The following is a 20099-nucleotide window of genomic DNA, read 5'->3' on the forward strand; positions in this document are numbered from 1 at the left end:
ATCTAACACTTTGATCGTTTAAAAATCATGAATGGAGTTTGGACATTAAACCTATTAAAAACAAATTTTGCTTGAACAATTACAAGCAATGGGTCTAGTCCCTTCATATCAACCCAAAATAATAACAAAAAAAAAGTGATCCATTTAAATAGAAAGAAGTTACATTTATCATCTTGATATGATTGGAGGGGACTAACCAAGTGCTAGTAATTATGCATTATACCATATCAAACCCAAAACCTAAATGGTTAGTTACCCCAATACTTAACAACCCTAGGTTGCTACTCTTAAAACTCGGCATAATCCTTAATTTAAACGAGATCAGGTAATATCCCATTGATTTGGAGAAAATACACTTGAATTTTTTAAACATAATTGAAAATAAAAAATAAATATAAAGGAGTCCACCAAAAGAGGAAGTGGGTATTGAAGGAAATAAGTTAGTGAATTATCTTCCTTGAGATTTTAATTGAACAAACTTTTTTGCCAAAAGGCTGATATAACCCCTTTATGTTTGGAAAATATGTAATCAAATCATTTACAATTGAAAAAAAATGAATTATGGACACAAGAAAGTGTAAGTGTACCTTTTTTTTAATTTAATCACTAGATTTTAAATAATAATTTTAAAATGAGTTATTTTTTTATTTTATCGGATGTATTTATTAGTAATTTTATTAAAAAAATTATTTAAAGAGAAAATATTCATTTTTTTAATATAATGAATAAATGACATTTTTATGAATAATGCAATTGTTTCGAGAAAGAAAAAAAAAGTAAAAGACCAACCCTATTTCCTTCTTACAAAATTAAGGTTTGAGACTTCAATTTTAATTTTTTTTTTCAGTTTTTCAACTTAATCTGATCATCTTGAAAACAATAACTAAATATAATTCATGGGGCAAATGGTAGAGGTAATATCTTGCATTCAATTAAATTCTAATTAGTTTCAAATAAGAAAAAACCTAAGATAATGAATGAAAAAAAAATGTTGATGAGATTACATGTCCTATTCAAATGAAGTTTGGTTTGAAAAGCATCAAGGATGGAGGTTGATATCTAACCAAAAACTTGGAAATTTTAGGTGGCTATTTATTTTAGTAACTTTAACCTTATAAAATTTTTTTATTAAAATACTTAATAACGGTGTGTTTGGGCCAATCGAAAATAATAGCAAAAAAATTTTTGCCAAAAATTGTCTCACAAGATGTTAAAGTGAATTGAAAAATAGGTCTTCCATTGCTATTTCCACCAGGAAACTATGAGAAAATTTAATTGACAAAGTGTGAAAAAAAAATCAACCACAGGGAATTTTTTCAACTGCAATAAAATTAGTCAAAGAAAAAATTATTTTTTGATTATTTTATGGTTACTGCAAATAATTCCTTCCTGAGTTGTATTAATTGATTAATTAGTAATTTAGTCATTATAGAAAATAATCATATTTGACACTTTAATAAGCAAAAAGGGAGTATCTAATCAAGTCTAGCTTTATAAGGTTGTCCACTTATCTTTTGAAGGATTGCTTAGTTAGTAAGAAAAAAAATACATGAAAATAAATATAAATGAAAGTTGGAGACTAGAAAATATTTATCATTTTAGGCATTAACATTTAATTGCTTCACTTTCTAACATTTTAAACCTAGTAAATAAGGTCCTTGTTGGAAATACTTTGGTTAATATTTGCCATAAAATATTCTAGTTTTGAGCTTGCTCACCCTTGTTGTTACAATCTTTCTCTACTAAAAAAAATTACTCATGCGAAAAAATTGAATATTAAGCTCGTTGCTTCATATCGGCGAGGCAAGTTCTTCTAAATATATTGCTTATTCAGTTGAGAAATAGAAAATCAAGAAATAGTTCAAAATCTCTTCAAAAAATTCAATTTTTTTGTGCCATTTAGAATCATTTGACTCGTAAAAAATTCTCTAAATTTCCCATTATATTTCTTAAAAAACCTATAAAAAATAAAAATATAATTTTTTTTTATAAAACCTAGACTAGGAAGATTTGAATGGGGAATTTGGCAATGAAAGAAAAAACTGTAAAAAGAAACAACTTTCCACTAATTTGGTGGGAATTATTCCATTATCAACACCCGTTGCTCTCACTACTAGGAATCTCTCCCGACCATTCATCCCTACTTAGCCAGAGTATTTAGGAAGGCATCTTTCTTCCCTACTATGCTAGAGTATTTAAGACATACATTGTATTCATCAAATATCTTCTTTGTTCTTACACAACATTACTAGAATATTTATATTTACATTTCTTTGTGAGCTCTTGTTTACTTATAATTTTAATTTACTTGTATATAACATATTTTACTTATTTGGTTTGTTAATATTTTATGGATGGATACCGTATTAAATGAGTAAAAATAAAGAAAACAATAAAAAAACAAAAAAATCACTATTTAAAACATCGGTAAAAGTATAAAATTTTAGTTGTTTGGTATGTTAATATATTAAGGATGGATACCGATTAAATGAGTAAAAATAAAGAAAAGTTATTATAAATAAAAAGGGGGTGAGGAAAAAAATCCAATCACTATTTGAAATGTTGTTAGAAGTATAAAATTTTATTTATAAGAACAAAATATATTAGTATTTTCTTTTTTATGATGTGTATGGTCAATATGATTAGGCCTTGGTCCCATGAATTATAATACAAAGAAGTGACAAAATGGTAGTCTCATAAATATGGAGGAACCCTAAGTCAAGGAATCTCACTTGAGAGCATAAAACTGGGGCCTAGCCTTAAATCGGGGTCTAGCCTCTCTTTTTTCCCACGTATCAAGTGCGATGTTTATATATCCACATCACAATGAAAATTATGTTGTATTAGACAAAGGGTCGTTGTCCCAAATTCTTTTGCAAGATATTATCCATGATTTTTTTTTTAAATTGTTATTTCCTTACTTCTAGGGCTAAAGCTATTAGATGACTGAATTTTACTAATTCAATTTCAATCCTATAAATCCAAAATAAATTTTAGCCCTTGTCACTCTATCAAACCCAATTAAAAAAGGAAAACATTTTTCTTTCATTACAGGTATAAGTAATTGTCGTCGTTGTTGTTGTTGTTGTTGTTGTCGTCGTTGTTTTAGTTGTTGTTGTTGTTTATGTGCAATAATTTAAGAAGCAATGGTACCTCAATTTTCTCCTTAAGCTTTGGAGTAATATTTGTCCCCTTCACTTTCTTCTTACCTCACAAACATCATATGCTATAGGTCCCACATGTCACAAGTGTTTGATTAAAATTATGCATTTATCCAAAAAACAGCTAACCCATTTAATTATTTGTCTAAGATTCTTTTCTATATTTATTAACCTATCATATACTCTTATGAGGAGAGGAAAAATGAGAAAAAAAATTATATAATAACTTTCTCATTAACTCTTACATTCACACTCAAAATATGTATCAGTATATGTTTAGGGTTAACAATAAAGACCGCGTAAATAGATTCCACTCTCTTCCTACCTTTTTAGAACGAAGTTGAAGTCAAGTTTATGCACCGGAAAAAGAAAAAAAACTACAAACCCTAATTTTTTGGAGCTTCTCTCTTGATCATTTCTCCTTCATCTACTATCATCAAATTAAAAAAGATTAATTTTTTAAAGAAAACCAGTAGTTCCCATCATTTTATCTTCTTTATGGTAAGGGTTGTGAACCCAATATAATATAAGATTCTGATAAGGTTAAGTAATGGTCCCCCTTCTTCAAACCAACATCCCATAACTTAATTGCTCCCAATGGTAACATTAAAGAAGCAGAGTTGGAGTTATATAATAATTAATGACAAGGAGGAAATAGGGTACCAATGGGCAGCCCCACTAACTGCTTTGTGTCTCCTGGTTCCCTGCTGCCAATATATCAGTAATAGCAACAGCTGCAATAACACCCAGAAAGGCAACAATGATAATAAGTTGGTAGCAGTGGCTTTTAATTACATCAAGAATTCATTCTAATCACATGGTCATTTGATGAGACCAACTGGGTGGGTTGCTGAGTGAAAGAGACTGCAGTGCAAGTCCTGCCATGAAAATGCTGAATTGGAGCAGCTGAGAAGAGGGATTCTACTGAGCTGCTGTTTTTTTTTTTTTTTCCCAATAGATCAGTGAGAATTACTGTCAGTTTTTACCAGTTCTTGGTGTGTCGGTTTTGGGTACTGGGAGCTGTATATTTTTGCATGATGGTGTGCTTGCCTAATTGTATTACAAAACTCATTGAGGTTTGGTAAGAGTTGCTTTCAAACAGCTAGATGGATGTGAAGACAAAGAGCACTTCATCCATCTTGGAAAAGGACCTCTCTCTCTCTCTCTCTCTCTCTCTCTCTCTCTCTCCTGATTTATAGACTAAAGTGTCTGATTGAACTGTGAAAACCAGAATCACCACAATCGACTGAAATAACATCACTTGTGTTGCAACAGTTATCTAGTAATCTTTTGAGACTTTTCCCTTTCATTTTTTAAGAGGATTTGAATTGATTTGAGTTCCTTCATCAGGTGAAGAACACAATATTTCATTCAAATGTTAATCCAAATCAACTAAACTTGATCAGTAATGGAGAAAGGAAGAACAAGGAGAAGATTCTGTCTTCCCCAAGAAGGAAAGGACACTCTTAAGAAAATTGACTGTGTCCTTCAGTGCTCTAAAGTGGACTAGTGGTACCCATATACCTCCAATATAGGAAACATTTAGCAAAACATGGGGAAAGAGTTGAAAAAGTCTCTGGTCCCATGAGAGCCTTCCTACTCCCCTCCACACACACATGATCATGACAAGACTTTTGAGGCACTAGAAAGTCTCACCGCGTGCCATGCGCAAATCTCCACGAGATGTGCCGATGCCACCGTGTCCCCTGGATTTCGCACATGTGGGTCCACCCCTGATTCCCCCTCCACAAGCACTAAAATGGGCAATCTTGATATGGTTCTCTCGTGGAACGTTTTTTAGCCGGATTGTCAAACCATGAAGATTCCCCTTGGTGTGGACTTCTTTTGGGAATCATTCTTATGGTTGCTGTGGTGGAAGAGAAAATGAATCAATCAGCATTATTGAAGGGTTAGGTGTGCAATCTATCCCCAATTATGTAAAAGAAAGTGGTGATGGGATTTCGCCCATGAAAGACTTTTGACAAGAATGTGGGACACTACAGTGAAGCTTTCCCCATTTGATGTGATGCTACATTGAAACAATGACCGGATTTGCAAAATCTCCTTTATTGGATCCAATGTGCACTCTCTTGGAGACTTCAAAATGAAATGATTTGAAGTTAGTTGATTCTGCTTGCCCTGCCAAATCATTTATCCCTTCATTTATGCAAAAGGTCGTCAGAAATGCAGATTCACTATTGACAATGGTACCATTTGGCGAATTAGACCAGTCGTTGCTCAGTGGAGTTATCTGGATTCTTTAGATAAGATTACATGCACAGGATGATTCGTCCTGAGGACGTAACTATCCATACAAAAAGTAAAACTGCTGATTAGCCTGCAGCTCTTCACCTTTGCAGACAACATAAGGATGACTTTAGCTTTAGTTAAAGAGAAATACTAAACTGTTTGTGGCCCTTACCTCTTCTTAAGTTTTTCTCTGCAACTAGACCAAAGATAACATGTTTACCTCTTGTAATGATAATCTACATTTCTGTCAGGATTCATGTCAAACGATACATAGTGGATACAGAGTTGCCTGCCAAGGTTCCATATCAACTGTATTTGCTGGCACAGATCATTGCACCTCCCACTTAGATCAGTTCAGATCTAATTTTGTTTTTCTTTCCCTTCCAGATGCGTCTCTCCACCAGAATGACAAGTCCGTCTATAGCAGAAACGTGGAAAATCCATAGAGAGCTTTGGTGTACGATTCCCTGATGCACCGCATGCTTGCATTCTCAAAATCCCACCTGCATTCCAGGATACACAATGCTCGCAATCTGATTAGACGTACAGAAGACTCATCTTAGTAAATTTGAAGCCGTGGTTGATTGAATTTTAGATATACACTCAGTTCAATAGCCTGCAGTAGTTTGTCTTATGATCGTTGATCAAGATATAGACGTGCTCCACCTTGAAGTTGGGTAAGAAACAGGATTCATTTATAAAAGAAAAAGAATAAGTGGAAATGGGTAAACCTAAACAATGATGCCATTACGCTGCTATCATGGTTGGTAAAGGACTAGCTTAAATTAAATAAAAGAATGAATTATTACTTTATCAAAAAACGAACCATGACATCGAGAATTATTGTAATCAGATATTGTGGGAGAAGCTTTCAAACTCGCTACGTTTTCTAGCTGTTCTTCTCAATGGCTTCTGACTTTTTCTCCACAAAAGATCAGTTTCACTCGAAAACCTTAAGATGTTGACCAGATCTGTAGCAACCATCATTTTCTGCTCCAAACTAGACCTAGCTTTTGTGGGCGGTCTTCTCTTCAATTCCGTATGCCTAGGTGGTGGAGTCTGCAGACCTTCATCGGTGCTTGACCTGTGTAGAAGATATAGAATTTAACATCCTAACAACCACGGCTGTCACTTAATAGATTACCCGCAAAATATTGGGAAATTAAGTTCTAATGTCTAAGAAACAAGGGTTCATACTTTCACTCGTCAAATAAAATCAAACATTGATAATAGCAGGTTTGAGCAAAAACAGCAGAACATATTAAAAGAAAGTAACAAGAATTTATCTTATTTTCCTTCCTTGAACCAATACAGATACTTAGAATCATTGCTACGAGTCAACAAGAAACAAAAATTCGAGACTTAGATGCTCAAATGTCAACACTACCTGTCTTCATCACATGTCAATGGTGCAAGAGATGCAGAATCTGTATCTGGTGGTTTGCAAGCCGCACAAATGAAGCTCCTTGGTGATGGGTCCACCAAACTAATGCAATCAAAGTGATACCATTCATCACACCGATCACAAGCTATCATTGGTTTATGATCATATGGTTTTCGGCAAATACAGTAGAGCTCAGTTCGAACTCGAAGTAACTGCATATCAAGACAAAGTTAGAAATGGTGTTTCTATAATGAAAGTAGCACTGCCATATAAAATTTTAGAGCTAACCTTAAGTTCCTTCTCAAAATAGATGGGCAGATTTTCTCCTTCCCGAATAAGATTAAATATTCTATCCAACTCAAGCCGCTCTGAATCTGAAGCTACCTGAATAAAGCCAATAATTAAGAGGGTGGAGCTGTTTGAGTATGTGATTTACATTTACACAGAATGAGCTTGTACCATACTTTCTTGGCAAGACTTGCCCACTGCAGACCTAAGTGCTTCACTTCGGTCAACTTTTTCATGTAGTAATCTTGAGACGATATATTAATTGCAGTTCCCTGTCAAATCAACATTAACTTGGCTTAGCAAGAAATTCCTTTACAAGACAAAGTAGAAAAGCATGACCCTGAAGGATCCACTGTAAGTGGTGAAAGAACAAATGCACCAGCAAAAATGACACAACCATATGACTCAAACACAGCAATTGGTCCTTCATCGAAGTTCAAGCAAGCATGGAGTACTGAAGCTGATTTCTTTTCAATGTATATGATGGTTGAAGTCAAAAAAGACCACCAGGACATGTACCCCGACTACGCAAAAAATATGACGTAAACATCTAATAGAACTAGAACAAAACCTTGTAAAGAAGCACAAACATCCATCATGCCTTTTGATGTGTATTCTCGTGTGTACCCACACAGAGCAGCATAGAAGCATACCTCATCCAATAAGTGAAGAATCTGTTCAATGGATGGCTTGTTGGAACCCTCTAACAGCTTTATGACTCTCAGTTTCCATGAATGCCGGGTCAGTGCCAAAAGAAGGTTACAACTACCTTCATGGTCATACACACCAGCCATTGCTGCCACCTGGACAAACAAAACTTGTTCACATCCAAAAACCTCAATGAAAAATTAAGCTAACTTTCTTTTGAACATTGTATTAGCACCATGAAGATACAAAATAAGGTAAATCATAATTATGAAGATACTCAATATGACAAGCGATAGTGACACAAAGCTTGACTTTGTCAATGCAAGACATTTAAATGAAAATATTTGCCCACCAGTTAAAGTTTGAGCCAAAATTACCCATGATACAGTAACCTTTCTTTAGTCTTGTCTCGCAAGCCAGTCAATGGAATCCATTCATACACCAGCAACCTCATCTTAGATCCCAAGTGGAGGCCACTGGATGGTAATTAGGATGCCCACCAGTGGGTGCTCGTGAAGTTGCCCCACATAGGGTAGACCCACTGACTGGTGCACCTGAGACCCACATTAGCCACATTATGCTACAAAAAGTCTTCCAAAACACAGAACCTCTAGCCCTAACAATCTCCAACCATCAAAAGAAGAAAGCAATTGATAGCTCCTAAGACTAGCCATTAACAAAAGGAAAAGGGCAGCGCAAAACAGAAGAATAAACCTTCAATGTGACCAACAGTCTTTTGGATGTACAACAGAGATCTTTCTGTGTGTGAGAAAGAACATTGTCCACGGTGTCAGCCAAGTGCAACTTGCATGCCAGAGATCGTTCCACAAGTTCTTCGACAAGATCTCTTTCTTCAATACTGCCAGTTATAATAGCTACTATGAAATAATATAACTATGATGAAGAAAGAAAAAGCAAAGACAGACATTAAAGTAGTCACACCCACTACATGTTAAATTAGCATAAAGCACCCCCACGATACTCATTCAGCCAACCATGCTACACATTGAAACCACTAAGGCCAGCCTGAGAGAACCCTAGCATGGATGAACCATCTAACAATACAACCAAAATATGGGCAAGTGACCATCAGATTCTGGCGAAAATCCAGATTTTGATGGCAAACTCAGATGGAAAGGCCATTGTCCAATTGACTTTTTTTACTATGGCCAACTTACAAACATCTCTTTCAATCAGTAGGACAAAACGTAAGATGGAGCCCCAATTCACATGGCATGGATCAAAGTTTCCAACATCCACTACCAAGAGAACATAATATAAGGAAACTATATGTTCATGAATATTTCAAATAGAGAACAAGATAGAAGAATGACATGAAAATGATACTGGAGAACAAGATAAGAGGAATGACAGGAAAATGATACAGAAAGTACCAATGCATCCTCAACTGGACAAGAAAACGTGAGACATTACCCTTCATAAAGATTCTTGGCGTCATGTAAAAGTTCTACAAACATCTTCAATCTGGGGCGGTTTCTTCTAGAAAGCTGTAACATGAAAAAAATTACGTCAAACAATGCCATTTTGTCCAACTAGGTAGACGTCTTCACAAATTTACATACAAGATGCCATCCTGATTTTCCAGAAATAGATCCACCGTCCATGCAAAGACAGAAAGGGCATATGTATTCTTTAACTCCACTCCCAATTGCAAGCGATGGCCCCACACATGACAGATGGTACCTACACAAATCAATTAAATTCCATGCCTTATAAGAATAACTTTAAAATAATAGCTAAACAACACATAATAGTAATCAAATATAACAGTCAAATAGACTAGAAAAAAATGTAAACAAAACCTCTAAAGACGAGCAAAAAAAAAATAACCATGTCGAAGTCCTTTAAAAACGAAAACAAAAACAACAAAACTATCATCAAACTGTCTGGGCTGGGAGCAGTTTCAAGTTAAGTGGATAAATATCAGATGCAACTGTAACGCAGAATTCCTCTAGGATTTCTGATAGATCAGAGATGGCCGATGGTTAAAGAAGCTCAACGTCATGCCTAATTCACTGCAATTCAGGGAAGACTAACTTGAAAAAAATAAATTCTTTGTTCAAAGCCCAAGACTGTTCATTTGGAGAAGATGTGAGAGCAGAAGTCACCCCTTGTTGTTGTTTTCCAATTTTGCTACTTTTGCTAGATAAAGTGAACGAGATGGCATGATATCATTCATACTTTCAACCTCATATTTTCCATTGCACTTTCGGTATGTTCATTGAAGCTTAGTAGTAGTAGTACTATAATAATGATAACTAATGTTAATACTACTAATAAATAATACTAAAGATAATAACAATACTAATGATAATAACAACAACGACGACGACGACAAACAGGAAACAATAAATAGATAAATCTAGAGAAAGTAGATCACCAGAAATAAACTTCCATTCTCTTACCAAGGAAATCCTTTTCAGCCATGCAATAGCCTTTACCTTAAGTGGGTTCATAACGTTTAATGTAATAGAAACTGGAGAACAGCTTTGAACCGGAACCTTATTTTAGTTACTGACCCATTCTAAAAAGAGGTTTAATAGACAAAAGCCAAATCGCCGAAATACAAAATGATTAACACAATCAAGAATCTACCATCTAGAAACAACATAAACCAAGAACTAACTAAATAACAAGAAGGGACAAGCCTTTCACAGAAATTAATATTAGTGCTCTCAGAATTAACTGTTCATACTAGTGCACAGAAACTGGATTTTTCTAGGAGGTTGTGTTATTTGGTGCAGGGACAAGCACTCAAACACTTGTCAGGATGACCTCACTAAAAAGTTTTCTCCGCAAAGGGCTCAGCAATTGATTCACAGGCCAGGCCCAGTTGATTTGAGTCTTAGGTTCACACCACTTCATAAATATATCGCAACCATTCTCAGAAAAAAAGTGATCTCAAGTTCTTAATATTGCAGTTAATATAATATGAATTCATAAGCAGAGCAGATGATGCAGAGATCCAAAAGGCATCATTTTTTAACACAACAATGCATAAAATTTCTTGGAATGTAAAACATAAATGCATCCTCACAGATTTTGAAAACAAACCAATATACATACATTAACCAAATATACAAACATTAGAAAAAAGTTAAGTACCTTACCAGTTCTTGCAGGTTGAACAAGCCAATATATCATGCTCAGGGTTACTGGAGAAGCATAAACAGAACACCATACTCCTGCAGCTCTCAGACTCGCCAATTATACACAAACTTCTATCCAAGGTATTTTTAATCTGCAAAAATATAGAATGTAGATGAAAAACAGAGCCTCAGGAACCTTACATCACTTTATAGTAAGCAGAGGAGGTAATACCTTTGTGAGAGCAAGAGACAAGGAGCCCAGATCACCAGTAATGGGCACCACCAGGTCCTTGCAACGCATTATCCACTTGTCAACTTTTGCAGTCTCAGATGTGACTTTGTGCAGCTCCATACTATCAAGTGCATCAGATTCTCCAAGATCCTAGATTTATCCACCAAACAGATGAGCAGGGGTAGAGAGAGAAAGGGAGTCAGGGAACAACAAGGTTTTAACTTAAAGGAAAAATTTTTGTCAACTAGAGTACAATTTGCTTCCAAGAGAGAAGTGAAGTTTTTTAGTTTTAACCATAATTCTATCTGGAAGAACATTTGTTATTCCGAAATCACTTTCATCTTCCACATGCTTTACATCCAAAACGGATGTAACTGAAACATGAGTTCTTTGTATATAAAGGGCACACTGGTTCAAAACAAATTGCGATATCAGCCCTACTCAAGTATATTAACTATTTACATAGAAGTACCTAAGTTTTATATATATACACACACACACATATATTTTACATAAGAGTCCAATTTTATACATAATGCCTTAAGCTGTAATGAGGAAATCAAGATAAGCTGAACCAAAATAGCAAGAAAGGAATGTATAAAGGGTCTTTTTGCAAACTATTATAATAAGAGCAGGCATCAAAGCAAAAAGTAAAAAAAAAAAAAAGAAAACACCCTTATCATGCATGGATTTGCAAACTTTTCAACATAGTAGTACCTCCAACAGAAGAAACAAAGTGAATAAAGACATAAAAAAATAAGGATCCACGATTCCTTGACTGCAATCCCACTCAGTGATACAAAGAGATTATCTTAACCTTCGCAACGTGATTTACCTTGAGTTCTAACAACAATGGCCATAATTGCTTCCCACTGCTACTGAAGAACTCATTTACCTTCTGTTGCCAAGACCTGCATTTAGAAATTTATGGGAAATGAAAAAAACTACTAAACGAAACAAAACAAAGATGTCTTTAAGAACAAATGGTAAAGGGAGAATGATACAAAACATGGGTCTTTCGAAAAAATTATGCATTCAGAACAGTCAAATTATGTATATTTATTCATAAGGGGCATCCTTATCATTATAAATTGTTTATTTTCTTTTTATTTCTTTTCAATCTTTATATCATTTGCAATTAAATTTACAAATAATAGATTTAGGGATCGACTTGTTCCCTGATTAGAGTTTTCTCGCCAAAAATGGGTCAATATGTTGCTCATCACCTTCCACATTTTCAACCTATTACTTGCTAGTTTCAGATCTTATATAGAATTAGAGCAGGCATGGACCCTTTCCGGGTAAGAACTCTCTAATTCCTTTCTTCTCCCTCCTTCCACTTCACATATTCAGATTGGAAAAGCTAATTTATTTTTGTCTCCATGACTTTAAGTTTCAATCTTTCTGTCTTTTCTGCCACGACCTTAATGGTTGATGGCCATATGACTGCTGGTGTTGATTAAGGCAATGACTAGATGAGCTAATTATCAGAAAAAGGAGTAAAGTGCTGCTCCGGTTTCTTCCTATTTTCCATTAATGTCTTTTTAGTTGGTGTTTGCATAAAAATAGTGGATTGTTTGGTGCAGTAAGATTTCAAGTAGGATCAGTTTTAAGTATTTATTGGAGTTGTTGCTAATGCTATCTTGCTGTAATTTGTGCTGGTGGGTGCATATTCGGAATCGGGGTGTGGTCAACTTGTGAACCTTTGGCTCAAGAGCCACATGGGGAGGTTTCTAGAATGAGTTCTTAGGTTTAGGTCGCACAAGGGTATGGTGTTCAACATTCAAAAACGGAAAGAAGAAGAAGAAGAAGAAGACGTTGTGGGTTTGTTCAGTATTGTTCATTGCAGCAAAAAGGAGAATAACATTTAATCCCTTAAGAAATTTGATGAATGGTCTAGGAATAATTAACTTTTTATGGCTGGTTCTTCTATGGTACAAAAACCCATGTCAGTACTAATGCAACGTTCTAGGGGGCTAAAGGTGTTTTGGATGCTCTGTCAGGAATTCCCATATCGATTCTAGTGGTATTCATTGTTAGTAGTTGTACTTGCCTCTGGGGTTCCCCTTTTATTCTGCTAATGCAATGTTCTAGGGGGCCTAAAGGTGTTTTGGGATGCTCTGTTAGAATTCCCATATCAATTCTAATGTTACTCGTTGTTAGTAGTTGTATGTGCCTCTGAGGATATCCTTTATCACAATAAAATTTTCACCTTCTCCCCTGCCCCTCAAAATAAAGATCCTATAGACAGATGCCGGGACAAGCTCAATAAACATGCATGGTAGGATTTCTTTGCCAGAGACCTTAATCCATGTTCACCTTGTTCATCCATGGTTAAGTTGTAAACCTAGTTTAGTCCTTACTGAATTAAAGCTAGGGTAAACATGCAATTAAGAGTAAGGGGCATTCATTATACAGATGCAGTGCTGGCATGGGATACCCTACATTAATTACTAGGTTTAAGCAGTAAGGGAGTGCTAGAGGGGTACTTTTTGTCATTAAAGGGAATTAGGGTTAAAGTTAATTAAGAAATTTTAATTAGGGCTAAAAAAAGGTCACATACCATATGTTGGATATTTGGGTTAAGCCTTGTTCCATACCAAAATGACTAGTCACTTAGGAGGCCTATTACTCAACTTCTAACCAAATAATTTTTCATCTCATTTTTCAATGTGGATCTTTTTTTCCCACTCAACACTCCTTACGTCCAGGCCTACACATAACTACGGGTGGCACTGAACCAAACCGACTCACAAGCTGAATTGAGCTCGACTCAAGAAAATCTCAGCTCAATTCAGTTTTTACTTGAGCTTGGCTCGAGCTCAAACTTGGAATAAGGCTCGTTAAATATAACCAACTGAGTTTGAGATTTTCCAAACTCGACTTGTCAGCTCATAAGCCGACTCGTCAACATAGATTTCTTACAAAAATACTCTTTACCTTAATTGCTCTCATCAATTCTCTTTTAGTTGGTTGATGATTTCTCTTATTTACCTCATACCTCAAAAGACGATCGACCATTTAGTCCTTTTGGGTCCCTCAACATCCGATGTTCCTGTTTGCAAATGGAATAAAACACTATTGATGGAGAAGTTTACTCTTTCTATTAGGTTTATTAAGCTGGCTATTGTACATTAGTATGCCTCTTGCAAAGTCTTGGACTCCTCTGCAATAGCGTGCAATTCAATGGTACCAAGCTCATCACCAAATTTCTTTCTATTTATTTCTGTAACTTTTTATTTTTTTTAATTTTAAATGTATATTGAGCTTGAACCAAGCTCAAGCTCAAGCTCAAGCTTGGGTTTGAGTTATTTAAAATTGTCAAGCTCAAGCTCAAGTTCAATTTAAGGCTCAACGTTAAGCTCGAGCTTGAAGTCTTAAAGGTCAAGAATAGCTCAAATCTGCACCAAGTTCAAGCTTGGCTTGACTTGATGCCACCCCTATACATAACAAGCTCGAGACGTGGGCAAAAACCGTCTAATGGGGCACAAACCATAATGGGACACACAAACTCCTTCATGGAGCCCACAACATACAAACTCCTACCTTATGGAGCACATAATACACAGATAACCTAGGGAGCACAAGCTTGGCCTTTGCCCACATACACAGCCTACTCTGATACCATGTTGAATTTTTTGGGTTGAGCCCGATTCCATCCCAAAATAACTAGCCACTTAGAAGGCCTATTGATCAACTTTATAACCCACTAACTTTTTTCTCATTTTTGAATGTGGGACTTTTTTTCCCACTCAACACTTTATTGGAGAAACATTTGTTAGGGTGACCTAATTTATGTTTTCTTTGCATCTCTTTGTCCCTCTTATACACAAGGTGTGGAATGTGGACTAGCACCACTAGCCCCAAAATGTTCAGCAACATTTCAACGTAAAGAGGACAGTGTCATGAACATCCCTAATGTGTTTGGTAAATCATTCTTGCTAGCCTGTTGCCCATAGTCATTTACGAATGGAGCAAAACAAGGCTATTCAAGCATTATAAATTGGATGGATAGCCTCACCTCCCACACATGGACAGGTTCATTAAATGAGACAACCAAATCAAAGCCAATCTGATAGAAATTTGAATAAAAACTCAAGCCTCCCAGTGTTAACTCAAACACTCACACGGTCGATGAGAAATTCAATGATCAGCCAAATAGAGTTAAGAAGACAAAATGATTGCAAATTGAACATGATTTTTTATGACATGGGCAAGCTACTCCAAGGGGACCAGACAACAACAAGCTAGACAATAGCAACGCTGAAGACTAACTAGTCCGCAAGAAACGTAATGCAAGTCCTATGCCCAGAGGAAGTTTGCAGCCTACACTCCCCAAACTCGACTTTCTACAATTCAAGATCATCAAGGACCCAACCATTGGGCTTACAAGACAGAGCAATTCTTCAAGTTCCACCAAACCAAGGAAAATCAAAAACTTTTATTGACCTCTTTTTATTTTAAAGGGGAAGCTAACAAGTGGTACTTTGCAATGAGACCAAGTCTAGATTGAGAGACCTTTGTGTGCGCATTATGTGTGATCCTTGGGCAACCAAGTACAAAGGGTTCAATATTTCCCTATCAAAGCTCAGACAAATGGGTAAAATCAAGGTCTATCAAGCAGAGTTCGAACAATTAGCGAATCACATCGATTGGTCATGGACGACAGAAGTTGCAGAACTTGCTACAGATATGCAGGTTTACTAGCCAAAAGCACAATAGAAGAGATTGAATTATTGCCCATGCATGTGGAGCACCAAGCAGCATTTCATGTCCATGAGAAGCTGAATACCGGAAGCTTTGTTAACTTGCCTCGAGCACCTACAAGGCCAACAAATGCAGCTCCTGTAACAACTACAGGGCCAGTTCCAGCAAGTACTTAAAGAAGGTGAGAGATGGCGCTTATCTGCAGCCACATTTGGCAGCTTCACCATCACTGAAGCCTGAGTTGTTATCTATGCAGTGTTGTATACTTCTTCAGGAAAGCCGGGCAGAATGCAAACAAACCTTGCATGAAGGTCGACCATGGCATTATCCATGGGAATGGAAGATCCTAAGAGTGGCAGACTTATTTGGAAAGTTTAATTAAACAAGCCTCAGTTGTAGGCAACCCCCTTTGCCATGGAGCCTCAGTTGTAGACTCAGCTGTGTTTGGCAATTTGGGCTTCCTCCCAATCATTCTAAATATAAAATTTAGCTTTTGGATAATTCAACCTTCACTTTCTCTTTGATTCACCATCAGACAATGAACTGCTGCTTGAAGCTCATTCAAATCAGACTCTGATCAGCCATAGCCCATATATACCAGCAGTAAATCCATCCATCCATAAGGAGCATCTTGTTAACAGGTTTCTGGAGCTATACTGAACCCGAGAAGGCTTTAGTACATACTACAATAGTCTGTCAATCAATTGAAAGGAGTCTCATTCGTTTGAAGCTTCGGTGCTGCTGCTTGCAACAAGCTTCCCACATGACCTTTGATACTTCTAATGTTGGTTTCTTCACTAGAAAAATAGGATCAACAAACCAATTGCTGTGTTAGAAAGTAGACTCTTAGATTTTTCTTCCAAGGAATAAACTAATGCAAAAAAAAAGAAAAAAACAATTCTTGGTGATGAAAAACCTGAGAAAAGTCGGTTCTAATGCCAAATTGTTAGAACCACCTAAAAAGAAAATAAGTTGGTACCTGAACTCAAGAAAGGGAAACTTGAGATGATTTTTTGGGGTTTAGAAAAGCTATTGGCATGAAAGAAAAAGGAAGATAAATGGTGAGATTGAGGGGGGAGAGAGAGAGAGAGAGAGAGAAGGCTACAGGGACCAAGCTGGCCCATACAATCATGTGGTCATCCATTTATACATTCCTTTCACATTGTCAGTCAAGTACAAAACCTCTCCTCGAACAGCTAGCACTCCTCACATAAACCAACTCTCTTTGTTGAAAAAAATCTGTGTAAATTCTTAAAAGCTGTATCATTATTAGGTAGCCAGCCCAAACTCTGACCTCCATTACTTGTGCTTTTTTATTTTTTATTTTAAATAAATGAGAGTTTTATTAAGAAAGCCAAAGAATTATAAAGCAAGGTAGAGGGGTACTCCCTCGACACAAGAGATTGAAGGTAGGCACCCTGCTTAGCAGGTGAGTCGGCTAAAGAAATACATGAGACCAAGAACAGAGAAATAAAGATACAATGTCAGGAATTTGGTGGAAGATGGTCTTGTGTCTCCAAGGCGGCTCAATGAAGGAAGAACACCAACTAATCACCACCTGCAAATCACCCTCGATGAGGAAGGGGCCACTGAGATGGTCCTGAAAAATGATGAACCCTTGGAGGAGGGCAAAGAACTCTGCAGAAATGGAATCCGCAATACCCATCAAACCAGCATAAGAGGTGAGAGAAGCAACAGTTGAATCACGAAAGAACTCAGCAAACCCAGCAATGCCTGGATTGCTGCAAGCGCTTCTATCGAAATTGAGCTTGATCAATCCAGCCAAGGAAGTTTCCATGCAATGTTGGTAGGAGGGCGAGAGGGGGCAGACGTGTTAGCCAATGCACACCAGTTATTGCAGAGAGAGGTGCCCATCAAGCTAGTGAACTCCTTGGTGTGAAGCCAAGAAGAAATCTGCCTAACGATGATGCAAGAAAGCTCATCAGCATTTCTGAGCTTACAATTAAATCTTCTGTTGTTACGCTCTTTCCAGAGAGCCCAAGGAATATGGGCATGCAAAGATCAGAATCTTCCCCAGCTTAGGTAGCGAGATGCCTAGGATGAGCCGACTAGGGCTGAATTGCAAAATTGTCAGAAATGACAATCAATACATTTAAAATACATGGCTACTGTATCTCTAGTCATTGTTTCGTTCACTATTTAAAAATAAATAAATCAATCAAACAGTTGATTAGGGTGAAGCTGTTCTCCCTGTATGTTTCCCTCTTTTTTACTTTTTTATAACAGATTTCTTTCTCTATGTTAAATGGCCAAACTCCTTTCAGGTCTAATTTCCTCAGTCCCTCTCCATTGTTTGTATCCAAGCTTAGGCATTGTGTCTCCTCAGTCAACAAAATGCCTTTTTCTTGCGTTAGTATCACACAGAAATAGGTGTAAGTGTTTTCATGCAAAGTCTTGTAAATTGTGTTAGTGCTAACCACACACTCTTTAGTAACACAACCTATTTTTTCCAAAGTTGGTAATATTACTGATTCAAATTTTCCATCTGCATCCTTTTTGTTGCATGTTACTTTGAAGGATGGTCGAATGTTATCTCCCCCCAATCCACTTCAGGTGTACATTTAGGAATAAGAACGCACAAGAGGCTCCTGAAGGTACTCTTAAACAATCATCTGCTGGATCAGCTGAAACGAGCTGCTGCTTCAGGGATTAGATTGTTTTCCCCTCCTTCAAGTGTGGTACATCTTGCTCCTTATAGTCCTATGAACCTTTCTTTTCTCTATCTTGACATAATCTTCTCCTCATTGAATTCCCAAAGAAAAATGAAAAAAAGTCATCCACTTCAATTGCAGCTCCATCTATTCACTTGTAAGCTATTCTGATCTAGCATTCCTATTGCTCTTTAGAATGATGTCAGGTCTTCAATCGAACATTAACTATCGAAATGTGTCTTTTCATGTGCTGTCTATTTCTTATTGTTCTTTTGCCCTGTCCTTATCTTCTATTTTTGTTTCAAAATCTCCCGCAGAAGGCTTGGCTCATCTACCTAGGAAGAATAAGAAAACGAATGCACGCCTAACTTTTCAGAAAAACATGGGAACTTGCTGAGCCTCCTATGAATAATATAAATAGCTACGACTGTGTATTTGCTATTAATACCAGTTGCTTGGTTTGGTTCAATGGTTCAAAGCCAACTGATAAAAGCTATACCTATGCATATGGGGTTGATTACCTGAGTATCTATCCAGTGGCTCAACTTTGTTCTGTTCTTATTATTATCTCTGTTGTTGTGAACAATAGCCTGTTTACCAACTAGATGTTTAACAGTCATTTTTTTACAGATTTCTCAAAGTGTTTAAAAAAAAAAAGCGAAAATCTTATTAAAAGAGGAAGTCTTCTTGGGGCAACCACCAAGGTTTCTAGCTCAGGGCAAGATAAGCACAGTATGCACACTAAGAAAAAAAATTATGATTTAAAATAAAACCAAGAAGCATGGTTTGACAAATGCAGTTGAGTTTTGTTGGAATTTTGTTTTAAGAATTCTTTCAAAAAAAGTCGTTCAGATCACTTCACTTTTGTGCTTAACATGTAGCAGATTATTTTACAAAGCACTAAAGGAAAGCCAATAAATCAAACATAACACAGTATTTCTTTTTTTTCTTCTTTTTTTTGAAAGAAGGAACACAACATTTTTGTGTCACTTGAACGAAAACTAAACCAAGGAAAAAAGGAGCTCAAACACAAAAAAACTTACTTATGCTTCTCGATAACAGTAACAAGTTCAGTAACCATTGCAGATAGTGGAATTTTGATTCTCTGAATGTTGAGGCATTAAAAACAAAAAAAAAGTAAGTGAACAAAATATGGGTATAACAATTAGTTGCAAAGCAGTACAGGAATTAATACCTGAGCTTCTTTAAGAAGTGCTTCAACATCACTTAACTTGTACCTTTTCACAGTACTTGACTTAGAAGTTACCATAGAAGCTTGTTTCATCCACTTCACTCCATCAATTAACGCACTCACAAAGATGCTACTTTCATAGGCCTCAGGAAGATGGCCTGCTTCCTCTATCAATTTATCCACCTTCTGTACACCAAAAGTATGTATCAGTTTTCCAATGTAATGATAGGCATGTATTCAACTTAACTGCTCTAACCAAATTACCACTACCAAAACTTTGAAGATCTCTAACACATTTTCAGCATCTTTGTATAGGAGGCAAGTCACTATGGTCATAGCAGTGACAGAAACATAATGTAAGTTTATTTCAATTCTAAGAGGTATTTCTAATCCTTCTTTGTAGTAAGTATAGAACAGTAGGAAGAACCGTAAACTTTGGTTCAGTCATTTTAACA

The 20099-nt window shown here is 36.3% G+C and overlaps 1 protein-coding gene across 4 annotated transcripts in view; it reads right to left on the reverse strand.

Moving 5' to 3' along the window:
- Nucleotides 1–5392: 5392 nt before the first annotated feature.
- The window catches only part of LOC137943982 (lysine-specific demethylase JMJ17), a 59065-nt gene continuing 44358 nt past the window's right edge, over nt 5393–20099 (reverse strand). The window contains exons 22-35 of one of the 4 annotated variants that reach the window (XM_068789454.1): nt 19648–19830; nt 19496–19557; nt 11909–11984; nt 11074–11223; nt 10863–10993; nt 9315–9435; nt 9166–9239; nt 8446–8590; nt 7737–7886; nt 7260–7355; nt 7084–7179; nt 6799–7007; nt 6238–6495; nt 5393–5914 (exon numbers count right to left, since the gene is read on the reverse strand). In XM_068789454.1, coding sequence (XP_068645555.1) covers nt 6261–6495; nt 6799–7007; nt 7084–7179; nt 7260–7355; nt 7737–7886; nt 8446–8590; nt 9166–9239; nt 9315–9435; nt 10863–10993; nt 11074–11223; nt 11909–11984; nt 19496–19557; nt 19648–19830 — 1728 coding nt within the window. In that variant the 3' untranslated portion in view covers nt 5393–5914; nt 6238–6260. Of the gene's footprint in view, nt 5915–6172; nt 6496–6798; nt 7008–7083; nt 7180–7259; nt 7356–7736; nt 7887–8445; nt 8591–9165; nt 9240–9314; nt 9436–10862; nt 10994–11073; nt 11224–11908; nt 11985–19495; nt 19558–19647; nt 19831–20099 lie in introns of those variants that run through there. The other 3 variants (XM_068789453.1, XM_068789455.1, XM_068789452.1) reach the window with 3 other exon arrangements.

The sequence above is a fragment of the Aristolochia californica genome, unplaced genomic scaffold (assembly GCF_029961685.1).
Source record: "Aristolochia californica isolate CCGP_79_NKW_82.1479 unplaced genomic scaffold, dmAriCali1.0.hap1 SCAF_11, whole genome shotgun sequence".
Classification (NCBI taxonomy): Eukaryota; Viridiplantae; Streptophyta; class Magnoliopsida; order Piperales; family Aristolochiaceae; genus Aristolochia; species Aristolochia californica.